Source organism: Centrocercus urophasianus, unplaced genomic scaffold (genome assembly GCF_019232065.1).
Source record: "Centrocercus urophasianus isolate 14NV4802_14NV808 unplaced genomic scaffold, USGS_Curo_1.0 seq_73, whole genome shotgun sequence".
NCBI lineage: Eukaryota > Metazoa > Chordata > Aves > Galliformes > Phasianidae > Centrocercus > Centrocercus urophasianus.
In genome coordinates this window covers 4,095,003-4,107,734 of record NW_024885344.1, presented here as the reverse complement: position 1 = coordinate 4,107,734, position 12,732 = coordinate 4,095,003, and the positions used below count along the sequence as shown (strand labels likewise).

The window sequence follows — 12,732 nt, the reverse complement described above, 5'->3', positions numbered from 1 at the left end:
CTGGAACAAGAGTCTGCCTAACCCACTTTGTTTAAGTTTTTGCTTAAACAATCCTGAAAGGGGAAACTGCGTTGCTACTTTGGAAATCACAGTTTTCATCTCATTTGAGCCACGCATTCCTCAGCTGAACTGCAGAAATAGTAATAAGAACAGACTACCAAATAAAACTTTTCTCTACATTTCCTACATTTCCTGGAAATATAGCACTTCTGATGTTGCAAAATAAAAGCAGGCTTATTAATTTAATCCGGTTCAAGTTCTTCCAGTAGCCCCACCAAACCCCAACATCAGGCCAATCACATGGATTTACTGGTTTTGCATTTCCCCATTCCTCAAAGCAATGACATGCAACAGCACCGTGACATCGATCATTTCCCACTCAGCCCTCTGCACCATTTGCACAGGCTGCATTCATCACTCACTTGCACTGCACCATCTGTGGCAGGGATCGATAGCGCTTCACTGGAAGCAGAGCGAGCTGAGCTCCCCCTTCACACTAACTGCTTGCTCCAGCTTGCTCAGAGGTGCCAACATTTACTGTGCTGTTTAAACATCATGTAGAGTTTTGCTGGGGAGATAAGAAGAATAACTTGGGTGTACAGTAAAACAAAGATAGAGCTATTTGTGCCAAACATTCGGTTTATGGCAATACTTCATAGGAATTATTCCCTGCAACAACTGAACTGTCATATCCTACAACTACGTCCCAGGCAGCCTCCCAGCTGAGCTCACCAAGGCTGCTGTCTGATGAGCTCTACATACAAACACCCAGCACTTCCCAGATGTTCTCTATGTAAAACATTTGGTTTCAAACACGCAGCACTTCTTTCCAAAAAGCCATTACATTTGTTTAATGGACTCACACAGTTCAACTCAAATATCCTGGAGCAGACATTTGACTGCAACACTACTCTACAAGCCCCATCTGCAAAAAGAAAAAAGAAAGAAAAAGTAAATGAGAATGCTTTACATGATTTATTGCTGTCTTTATGATCAGCCAGTTCATAAAATACAAGCTCTGCTCTACAGACAATAACACAAATTGCTTTCAAGTGTATTGTTTAGCCCTCGCCTGTGTTAAACAAATATTTCAATTGAAACAAAGGGCCAAATTCTACTCCTCGATTTACAACAGTGTTAATGTAACCGAGAGCAGAGCTACACCCACGGACATCACAGGGGATGTGATTTTTTTGTTTTATGCTCAAAGTGAGTGAGTAACGATATCCAATAATGATAACCAGTTACATTCACCACTGCAGAGTTTTCTCTACATCTGAGAAAGGCTGGAAGAAGGCTCAAGTACAGAATGAAATTCCTTTCCCCAATGAATTCCTCACAAGCAATACGCAACCCACAGTGCAGTTTCATGGGTCCCATTAGAATGCATTTTCCCAAGGAGATGCCAAACTAGATGAACTGGGAGAATACAGTCGCTTCACTGGGCTGAAAACTTGCAGCCTATATGCAGAAAGAGTGTTGGTGAAAAAGAGGACTGGTCCCTGGCCTAGATGTAAACACTGCAGTCACAGGCTCTGATCCTCCCAGGCCTAAAGGACTTACTGCAGCACCCAGCAGTGACCAAACATTACTAAGATCCAATGGCTGGCAGGCTTTGGAAAATGGCACCATCCTCCTGCAGCACTACTGCAGCCATGAGGAGGGCCTTCGTTTACAAACTGTCCACCCAAATGAGGCGGGTACAGAAGTAAAAGCCAGGCCCAGCCAACACTGAAGTTGTGGTGTACTTTGTTTCTCTCCATGGGTCTGCCAGAGACCTGCTGGGTAACCTTAAGGAGACCACTTCATGCCTTCAGTGCTCAAAGCATCAGGCTATACTTCCTCATATCACCCCATTTCAACGCCAGAGGAAACTAAACTGCCTGTGGTTGGCAGAACTGCACCAACAGTGCATTGCTAGGCTGGCTCACCAACTCTTCCACCTGGTCCCATAAGCTGGTACAACACCGAAAGGCAAATACTGACCCATTTCCTTTCTGGAAAAAAATGAGAGTGACTCTATATACTAAACAGAATAACTGTGAGGCTACAGCAGTTTGTGAGGTGCTTTAACAGCAGGGTGATGAGTGACAGGCAAAAGCCCTGCAACAAACAGAGATGAGAGAAAGGTCAACCGTATCAAAGGAAAAGTCAGCATAAAGGACACTGCATGACTCATGTAGAGAGCTCTGGCTGAAAATGAGAGGGCAATATGGATGCCTCTTAACTGTATCTCTATGTAGGTCAGCTAAGCCCAAGCCAAATTTATCAGTATCAGAGCCAAGAGAATTACAAAAAATGCTAAAAAGTCCAGCTAAGCTCCTCCAAAAATCTAACCAACTGTAAGTATCACAAGTCAAGTGTCAACTACAGACATCAGCCCAAGTATCCTGCTTATTAATGAATGCTAAGTACTTGTTTGCTCAGCAGCATTGCCTTCCAGCAGGCATTTCTGCAGGCGCTTTTGTGCAGCTCTCCCATACTCCAGGCTGTGCAGTGTCAGAGGGCTCAACACCCAAAAGGCTGCACCCTCCCACACTCTTTCACCAAACACTTGTTTTTGCTGTGCTGAACCACCTAAGTAGGCTCCTTTGCCCCAGCATCAGCTAAACACCCTATCAGCATCGTCCAGGTTGGGTCCGTGCAGTGCACAGTGGCAAAAATTAGCAAGGATATGGCAATCCAAGCTCATGAGCTGATTTGCAACAAATGACATGCCATATTTTCCTGCTAAACCTGTGCAAAAGATTGAATTGCTTTTTGTACTGATGACAACAAAATGATGTTTCCTCTGCCAAACGTTCGTCTCTTAAAAAAAAGGAAAATTTGTTTAGTACCAGAAGGTTCAAAGAGGTATTTTTATCCAGCCTCTTGTGATCAATACCACGAGCAGTATTCACTTTTTAAATAACGCCTTCCTCTCAAATAAAGGGAGGCATCATTCAGGAGTCTAACAAATTGTAACAGAGATGAAATGTCTTTTGGTGTACAGGAAATGAGTTATGGAGGCTCTGTGATTTCCATCTACAGCAGGGCCCAAATCTTTCTGATCTTTTCATGAGCAGCTAAATTTAGTCTCCAAGTCTGCAGCGGTATCTTTTCACAAGAACAACGAATTTTTATTTTATTTTTTTTTTAAGTCTAATATCCCTTAACTACTGTCTTTATTCCAAGGCAGTAGTGCTGAAACCCAAACACGCTGACTCAGCTCTCTGACACAGCGAGACATTAGCATAATTGCAAGCCCCTCAAGCAGCCAGACCTCAGAAAAAAGACATTTGGCTCCTCCAGCATTTCTGCTTAAGTCATCCCATATGCCAGCAGCAGGGCCAGGACAGCCTAGGGGTTCTGGGTTTAGTAGAGTATCTCAGGCTTACCACAGGCAATGGGGACAGAGTGGACTATAGAGCGTGCAGAGGGATGGAGAGAGCAGCTGGGATGAAGGTGAGGATGGTGAGAGCAGGGCGAAGAAAAGGACAAGGAGAGGGCTGTGTTACTGGTGTGGCTGACATGAGCTGGGGATGGAGCGAGGGAGATGGGAAGGTTGAGGAGGCACACCGAGACACAGTTATGGGGATTGTATGATAACCAGAGCAGCCTGTGCTGTCTTCTGAGTGAAGTTTCTGGCTGCGCTGCTAAGAGCTGCTGGAGTGGGTTCTGTAGCATTGAATTAATTTAAGCAAATTCGCATGCACCTACAGATGGCCAGAACTATTCTGAATGCACCAGCCATGCCAACCACCCTTCCCATAACTGCTGTGCTGCTGGCTTTTCTTTCATTCATTTTTTATTTTTTATTTTTTTTTTAATAAAATGAAAGGAAACACCCATTAAAACATTTTATTATATTCCGCTGTCTGCAAGAACAGAGCCTGACAAAAATCACACTTGAGCAAGATCCAGAGCTTGCCTCCAGCCGTGGACCAGTGACAGTTTTAAGGGCTGACGTCTTGTAAACCACCAAAACTAGTAGCAAATCCCACCTGCCCTGGGAGAACTAAGACACTGAAAGTATTAATACTATGTATTCCTTTGACAGGGTTGGTTGATGGTGTTCGGTTCAAAATATAAAAACTACAAGAACATTAAAACAGTGTCAGAGCAATGGATGGCTACGATCTCATCCCCTCCATGCATCCCCCACTGCAGCACACAGCAAAGGTTACAGGAGGGCCCCCACATCTATGGAACATCTGGCATTTTTGGTGTGGGTCCAGGATGTTTGATCAGGATGGCCAGACACCGCCGGCTCATGGAATATCTCACCCAGCCCCCTAGTGTTCAGAGGTCTAGGATCCTCTAATTTATACAATGTACCACGTTGCCTGTGAAGACATGGTGATAAATACATTCTGTTTAAAAGCAGATACTTCTCAAATCATAACTTGCAGATGCTCAAAGTCTTTCATGTGGGTAAGACAAATGAGAGCCATAGAGACTGATTTTGTAGCCAGGGAGTACAGGAAGCAACAGCAGGAGAACACTATTGAAAGCCTGGATACACTTATGGCTTTAATGAATTGGTCATCAAATATAACAGCACACATATGCAGTTTTACCTTGCTTTGTAGTTTGCTCCCCACCCCCTACTTTTCCCCATATAGCTAGTAAAGTGGAAATTATTTCGAGTTTAGTTTATTAAGCGAACACACATGTTACCCACATCTGTTGGAAGATATTTGAAGGAAACACTGACAAATATCATTTGCATATTTAGCAAGAGACCTTTTCATCCCAGAGGTTTCCTCTGACATATCAGCTATGCCAACTACATTGACCCACCACAGCCAATAACAGGAGTATTTTCTATAAAATACTCCCGGGCAATTTAGGAACAAATCCTCAGGCAGAAGGCAAGCAAGAGAGAAGACCAATACTCCGCAGGCTGCAGATCCCCACACTAACACACATCACAGTAGCACGCAAACAAAAGGTGAGGTTCAGGTTGGATGTTGGAAAAAATTTATTCTCAGAAAGAGCATGGATGCATTGGAACAGGCTGCACAGTGAGGTGTTCCAGAACCCTGTGGATGTGGCACTGAAGAACATGGTCAGTAGGCATGGTGGGGATGGGCTGGTGGTTGGACCAGATGATCTTAGATGTCTTTTCCAATCTTAATGATAGTACAGAAACTGCATGTTAGAGCAGCACCCTCAACCCCTGCACACGCTGGGAGTCCCATTCTACCTCAAGCCCCAAGGCACTTGTTCAGTGATACTGACTAGTACCAAAGCAGAAGAAAAGTGTTTGATCTCACTTTGCATGGGTAGAGCATAGAAGACAACAGTAAAGAGAACAGCAGTGTCCCATTGCATGGAACACAGCTCTGAAGAAAGGAGAACACTTGGCATCAGCATGCAGGTTCATGCAGGCAGAGAGGTTCCCAAGCATGGTACAGGAGACTGAGACCTAAGCCAGGAAGATGCCTTCACCAAAGCCACAGTTACAGCCAATCCCTGGCATATGCATGATGGAACTGTGTCACATACACTCTGCACTGCAATCAGTATGGCTTTACACACACTGATCTCTCTGTGCTTAAGACTGATATACCTACAACAGTCCTCTTCCTTGGCGCTGATGTGGCCACCACGTTCACCCTCCTGATTCCTCTGGCCAGCAAAAGAATTTCTCTCTAGTTATTTATTTACCAGACAAAACACAGACTAACTACGATTACAGTACTGCAAAGAATAAACAATTGCTCGCAAGAACTCCACATTCCACACGGTTTTATTCAACATGTATGACCCCAAACTACAATATATACAATAATTGCCTCCACATGGCAAATCCACATTGTGGTTCTTAAAAAATAATAGTAATTTTTAAAACACATGCCACCAAAAGACACAGTATATTTTATCCATATCTAATGAAAGACTTTGTTCAAGCCATTTCCATTCTGCAGCATATGGTGCTTTGAAATCATCTGCACTAATGCTTAAGCATTTTACAGTGTTTCGAGCTGAAGTCTGCATTATAAACATGGATTCAAATTCTGTTGCGAATTTCACAACAGAATTTGGTTAGTGGGATTAAAATAGGCCAAAATGTGCCCCAGCAGTCAACTTGAGTAGTATCCCTCCCCAGTGGGATATAATGGCACAGGAAAGCTAATTGACCTGAGCAAAGTTGTGCAACGTAGCCAGAAGGAAAAAAAGAAGTAGCAACAGTTTCTTTTAACTTGGTAACTCATTCACCTGTAAGGCAGCCCAAAATCTTCCAAAGAATGTTACTGGATGCCCAAAGAAGGTGATGTTCTTTAATTTAGTAACAGATTCGACAAAGTAAGGTTGACCTTACTGGCTGGTCAGACTTCTCACTGATCTCCTCTGAACAAAACTGCTTCTGCAGCAAGGGCTGGAGGTGCCTTCCACAGCCTGCATGCTGTGATCAGTTGCTTCCCTTTGCAGCCCTTCAAGTTCAAGTTGTCTTTGACATGTCAGTTACACAAGTGTTTATGTAAAGACTGCAGTCACTTAATACAACTAGGTGGTAGTTCCTATTGTGAGAAGCACACAAGCATCCACAGTAAATCACATTAGATTAAATTTGGTGGGTTTTGGGGTTTTGTTTTTCCTTTTTAATCATTCTCAGAACACAGATAATAACTAAGAGTGGAACAAGTAAATTAACAACAAAACCATTTGCAAGCCTTTTTACTGCGTATATACTCTTTCCAACTTGCATTCATTCCAGATCTAGAATTTCCATGCTTTGGTACAATTTCTTATTATTTTTTGTTTGTTGTTTGTTTGTTTACCCGGGTTTCACTAGCATGCCTTCAGCACCATGAAACCACATCCAGATTCGGTCACATTCTGAGTCCCAAGCAGCACACATTTTGCACACCTTCAAGAAAGAAGAAAACCATGACATTCTGGCACCAGGTTTTGCAAGAAGCCTGCCTTGCAGTGAGCGCAGAGTGGCTGGAACAGTGCCTGCAGCAGGCTGCACACATCCCGCTGGCAGCTCCCAGCTCCAGAGCAGTGAGCACGGCTGCACTCTCAGCACGGGTCATGATGCTGGCATGCAGAACAAAGCGAGAAGCAGCAGCAAGCAAGTGCAAAAGGGTCGGGATTGAAGGCTGACACCAAATGTCACACTGGGACAAAAGTTTGGGCAGTCCAGAAGGAAGGCGCAATTCAGCTCTGCAGGAGGAGGCTGTCATCTGTAGGGCCCCGATGTCACATACTCTGTATAGCTGGAAAAAATCAGGTGTTAGGCTGTACACTCAAGGCTAGCTGATACTTCTGATGGTTTTGGCTTTAACCTGTAAGTTTTTCTTTCTCTTTTTCTTGTATCATGAGATACAAGCCATTGTTACCATTATCCAAGTGTATTATCATAGCTGTAGAAGCCACATACATGAATTGGGATCCTGCTGTGCAAAGTACTGTACCAGCACTTCACATCACAGCAGTGTTGTGTAGATACTTCCACCAGTATCTGCAATAAAGTAAGATATCTTCATAAGAACAACAAAGAATCTCAAAAAAAAAAAAAAAAAAAAAAAAAAAGAATAAATAAACAGTTCTGCCTCAGATCTGGACATGATTCTGCAGAGGATGAGCACCGAAGGATCGAGATAAAAATCAGCATGAAGTAGTGACACAGGTGCTGAATGAAGCAGGAGTGCTCAGGATAAAATAGAAGTACACCATATCATGATAGAGATAGCATGATAATTCACACACATAAGAGTTAAGAGGGGAATACTTGCATTTTCTGTTTGTGGAATCCTTGATGTTAACATAGGCATTTTATTAATTGGGTAACGCCAGTTCTTGAAAGACACCCAAATCCTCTTAGCTCCTTGTATGGAAGATTTGCTGAGAAAACAAAGGGAATGTGTCCAGGCAGTCAGTGAGGAGCCACTGAACCGAAGCACTGACAGCTAACTGGATCCAGGGTCCTGACTGGGCTGTCTGAGGGCAGCAGACAGCCGCTGTCCTCACAGTATCAACAAAGCAGGAAAGAGAACTGGGACAAACGTTCTGCCTGGCTTTCACCAGCCCTGGTGACCCATAAGCATGCTTCTACCTTGGTATTCAGAACGCTTAAAAGCCACACTGCCAACATACAGATGGCTGTGTAACATGCAAGTTCTTCATTACTGACATGGCAGGGCTGTTGTTAGTGCTCACATTTTGTTTTATTATGCAGTAATACATAGAAATATAATCAGCAAAGCAGAGGTCTTCCTTTTATGTAATCTGCTCTTGTTTTGGGGTTTCAAAACCCTGCGTGACTCTCCACAATCTCCACAGAGCACAGCTGTTTCAAAGCAAAGATGTTCACTCACACTGCAACAGAACCTATTTCTGTTGATTTAAAATTTAGGGTTTTTATAAGCTTTGAATTTGGAAACCAATGCAATTTGGCAGCATCCTTCTACCTGCACTTCCTTGCAAAAGAAACAGCACACGCAACTAACGGGAACCCGCCTGCACAAGTATGTGCCGCACGCCTGCTCTTCGTGCCAAGTGCAGCCTGTCATCAATTCCCCACATAACTGGCGTGCTGGAGGAAGGCTGGAGAAGAATACTGCTTCCTCCACCTGCTGGCGAGGAGGAAAAACAGAGGTCCTGACTGAGCAGAAAGAAGAGACGAGGCTTCTGCAGCTGCTCCCCAAGAGAAGCGAGGGAGAAAAGCTCCTGGTTCTTGCAAAGGGGAAAATTAGGCTTATGGACAGGAGGCACCCAGCAGGAAGGGCAGAGAAGCCTTCACACGAGAGTGTAAGGAACAATGAGCAATGCATGAGAGCTGCAGAACCAGCCAGAGGAACAAATGCCTGCCCACACTGTAAGGAACCATCCAGTCGCTGAGGACCGAGCGCCTTGGCCTTCCCCAGGCACCGCACACAGGCTGGGCTGGAGGTGGTCAGCACACAGCTTATCTACTGCTGACATAAGTGCAGCTGGAGATTTCTTGGCTAACACATACTGACTACATAACACAAACAAAAGCTCAGTTCTTTGCTCTAACATGTGCAAGATGACAAGTGGAGAAAACACCCACAGAAACGTCAACATGAGTGTTACTTCACAGGCCCGCAATATCATCTCTTCATCCTTACACTCACTAACAGGTGCATTAATTTAAAATATCTTAAGTTACACGGAGTATGCTGAGAGAGTACTAATGAAGGAGATCTCGCTGGGAAAATTGGGCAGCCTATACATCACGCAGCGGGCGTTATTTAACGGCCTGCAGTCGCTGTGGTAACCCATACACAAATTCACCTAAGTTGTTTCCAATAACAAACTACATGCATCACCCAAGCTACCCTGGAGCTTTATGGCAGGAAACCTTATGATCACGTTTCACTGAGCTAAGAGGAAAGACAAGGAAACTACAGCAACCTGAATAAACCTGTAGCCTGTTAGCAACTGCCAAATACTACTTTCATTTAGTCAACAAAAACCCTGCTAGGGCAAGAGACCAAGGATGTACACACCTCAGACTGAGCGTCTTTACACCTTGTTTTTACTTCATTAACTCAAACTTGCCAATTTCTGCTTCAATCATGAGCTGTTTATTGTTGCCATATGGATGACAAGAAATCCAATGTTCGTGTTTCACATTAAAAGCACAGCTAATCACACAGATATCTTCATGAAATGCCACAGAGTGAAAGAGATTGCTAAAGGATGGGAAAAGCAGAAAGGCCAAACAGGAGAAGAGCCCAGTGAGGACAGCTGGCTGGGGACGCAGTGTGACTTCCAAGGTCCAGCCTTGCAATCTGTTACCATACAGACTCAAATACCTGCTAACCACTGAGTAAAGAAAAGGCGATTAGCTAAACCAGCAGCAGAATAGGAAGCAAACAGAGCAGACCAGAGCGACCTTGGGACTCGGCTACCTGGCTGCTGGTTGTCAGACAATTTGCATGGGAAGCAGTGCCAGGAACAGAGCCGGCTCTCTCCTGCATCCCCTGCTGGACATTTGGCCACAGCCAGGCCAACTGTTGGGCCTGCTGCACATGCTAGATATGACGAGGATGTGAGAAAGAGATGGGAAGAGGGGAACTGGAGGGAAGCACTGTGCCTCTCTGAGCAACCATTCCTGCATTGAGAGCAACCGGCCAGTTGGGGAGACACTCAGAAAGCAAGAAATGAGCTTTCTGTTTATTTGGACTGGACTCCTGGCAGCTTGCTTTTATTCTGTGCACAGACAAAACGTGGGTATTTTACATATGCTCACAGATGTTAAGTTCAAACACTCACGCTGCACCACAACTTGCCTCTAGACTAGTTAATAATCATGAAGTGCCACACGCCGAGGTTTATGTTACCGCAGTATAAAACTAACACCCCTGCGAGGATTTGTTTAGCTTCTACATACCAGCTGCTAAAGCCCGTGTAACAATTCTACTGCACTTAAGATCACACAGGTATTTTGATTTTCACTCTCCATCTCAAGATGGGATCAACGAAATATATATATATATTTATATATTTTATATGTAAATATAAATTCATACAAATTCAGCTCAGGCCATATTACTGCGTATCCTGAGCTGCTGGTAGAGCAGAAGTGTACGACAGATGCAAGCAGCAAAAGGAGCGGGTGTGTTGTTAATGCGGATGTGCATCTTTGCTACATCCTTTCCACGGAGTGTCCTTCCCAAATACAAATCTCAGTTACAGCACAGTCCAATTCTTCTCTTGCTGATTATCCAAGAGTTTTAAAAAGTCTTCAATATATTCTCTTATTTACTGCATCATGTATTCAACTCCAAAATAATCTTCTTACAAAATAATAGTAAATAGTACAGCCTAAATAATATAGCCCTGGAGCTTTTGTTAGCCTGAAATTGTGAGACAGCCAAAACAGCAAACTTTAAAAACCCTACATTTGGAGTGAGCATGTGCAGAGATGTCCATCTCTGGTTTCTCTTCAGCCAGCCTCCAAATGAGCTAATAAACTGAAAGCATACATGATCTGACTCCACGGCTTGGCTGAAACCTCAGTTTCACTGTCGGCACAAAGATATTTGGTTGCAAAGTAAATGTCTCTTATTAAAGCCAGCGCATCTACAATTTCTTTTGCTGTTTTACAGTTGCCTCTGGGTGCATGCTGAGCTCCCAGACAAGTGAAACGGGAAAATAAATGAAACAAAACCTGTAGTGTGACTGGGGAGATGCTTTGCTTTTAGATGAAGCCTGGTGAAAACTCGATTAGTCTGCTTCACAAAAAGAGCTGGGCTAAGACCTCTTTGAAAAACCATCTCCGGGCAGCCAATGCCTGCTTCTCGCTCGCCGGTCCTCTGAAACCGAGAATGACACGAACTCTGGCTAATGCGTGCACTTCTCCAGCCGCACTTCTGTGCTCCGGTACCGGCGGGGACACGCCGAGTTCGGGCAGGACTCGGGGCTCGAGCACCGGCGCTGCCGAGCAGTGACACGGATCGGGGAAGCCAATGGCGCTGCGGTTTTTTTTTAGGTGTCAGCAACGTTCAGGTCACAAAAGTATGACCGAATGACGGCGTTTAGAGCTGCAGAAGCGATGCCTGCCATTCTGACAGCGCTTTGTAAGCGGTGTCGGCTGGCTGGGGAACGTGACAGGTTTCCAGTTGAGAAAGAATAACTATCCACGGGAGACCCGTGTGTCAGAGTCAAACAAGCACAGCAAGCCACCCTCTTTTTCCAGTAACATCATTTCTAAACGCACCGATGAGCTGCCAGCCACCCAGCCACCCCACCCCCCAAAACCCTCCTGCGTAAAACCGCGGGGCGCGGAGCCCCTCGGACCCGACCGGCGCTGCGAGGAACGCCAAGCGGCGGAACCCCGGGGCAGCCCCTCCGCCCGCCTCACTCACCACTCTGCCGGAGAACCGCTCGATGGCCCGCTTGACTTTGCCGTAGGTGCCTTTGCCCAAGGTCTCCTGCAGCTCGTAGCGATGCTTCAGGTTGTGCTTGTGGTGATGCCGTTTCACCCCCTGCTGCTTCCTCGGCCCCGCCGCCACCGCCGCCGCTACCCCCGGGGACGCAGCCTCCCCGAGCGGCTCCTCCATGGCCGCTGCCGCCGCCTCTCCGCCGCCGACCGGCGCGGAGCCGCAGGAGGAGCAGCGGGGCTGCGCGGGGCTGCTGCTGCAGCTGCCGCGGGCGGCCGCCTCGGCGCCCTCCATGCCCGGCGGCGGCGGGCGCTGGTGTGATCGCCCCGCCGGCCTCGCAGCCTCTGCCTCAGCCCCGCGCCCGCGCCGGCACCATGGGGCGCGGCGGGGCGGGGCGGCGGCGCCCCGACATCCCCTCCCCTTCCCCGCCGGCCCCTCCGCCCCGCCCGTGCCGGCCGCACCGCCCCCTCGGCGGAGAGAAGGCCGGGAGAGAGCCGTGTGCCCCCGCGCTGGGGTTGAAGCTGCGTTGGCGGGGCCGAGGGTGCGCGGGAACTCCGCGGTTGGGCGTGGGCACCTGTGGAGCGGGTGTGCGGCCACGGGCTGTGAGGAGAGGCGAAGCCGTGCCAAATCTGGGTCTGGAAAGCGTATTTTTTTTTCCAGAAAACACTTTAATTTTCCCCAGTAGCCGAACGGGCGACGGTTTCCTGTAGGGTTTCCATGTAACTGGAACGCACAGAAAAACATGGGCACGCCCAGCCCCTGCTTGGCAGGGCTCACATTGTCAGGGCTGCCAGGGAGGTTTGCCATATGGAGCCCACTGTGCCCCAGTGCTGCTGTGGTCCCCATTCAGGCAGTGCAGCCTCACAAACACAAGCTGAGCAGGCTTTCA

General features: G+C 46.5%; 1 protein-coding gene across 1 annotated transcript in view; it reads right to left on the bottom strand.

Annotated features, from left to right (window-relative positions):
* Positions 1-12,137, bottom strand: part of NUAK1 (NUAK family kinase 1) — a 47,493-nt gene extending 35,356 nt beyond the window's left edge. The window contains exon 1 of the mRNA XM_042837923.1: positions 11,829-12,137. Coding sequence (XP_042693857.1) covers positions 11,829-12,137 — 309 coding nt within the window. The remainder of the gene's footprint in view (positions 1-11,828) is intronic.
* Positions 12,138-12,732: the final 595 nt, after the last annotated feature.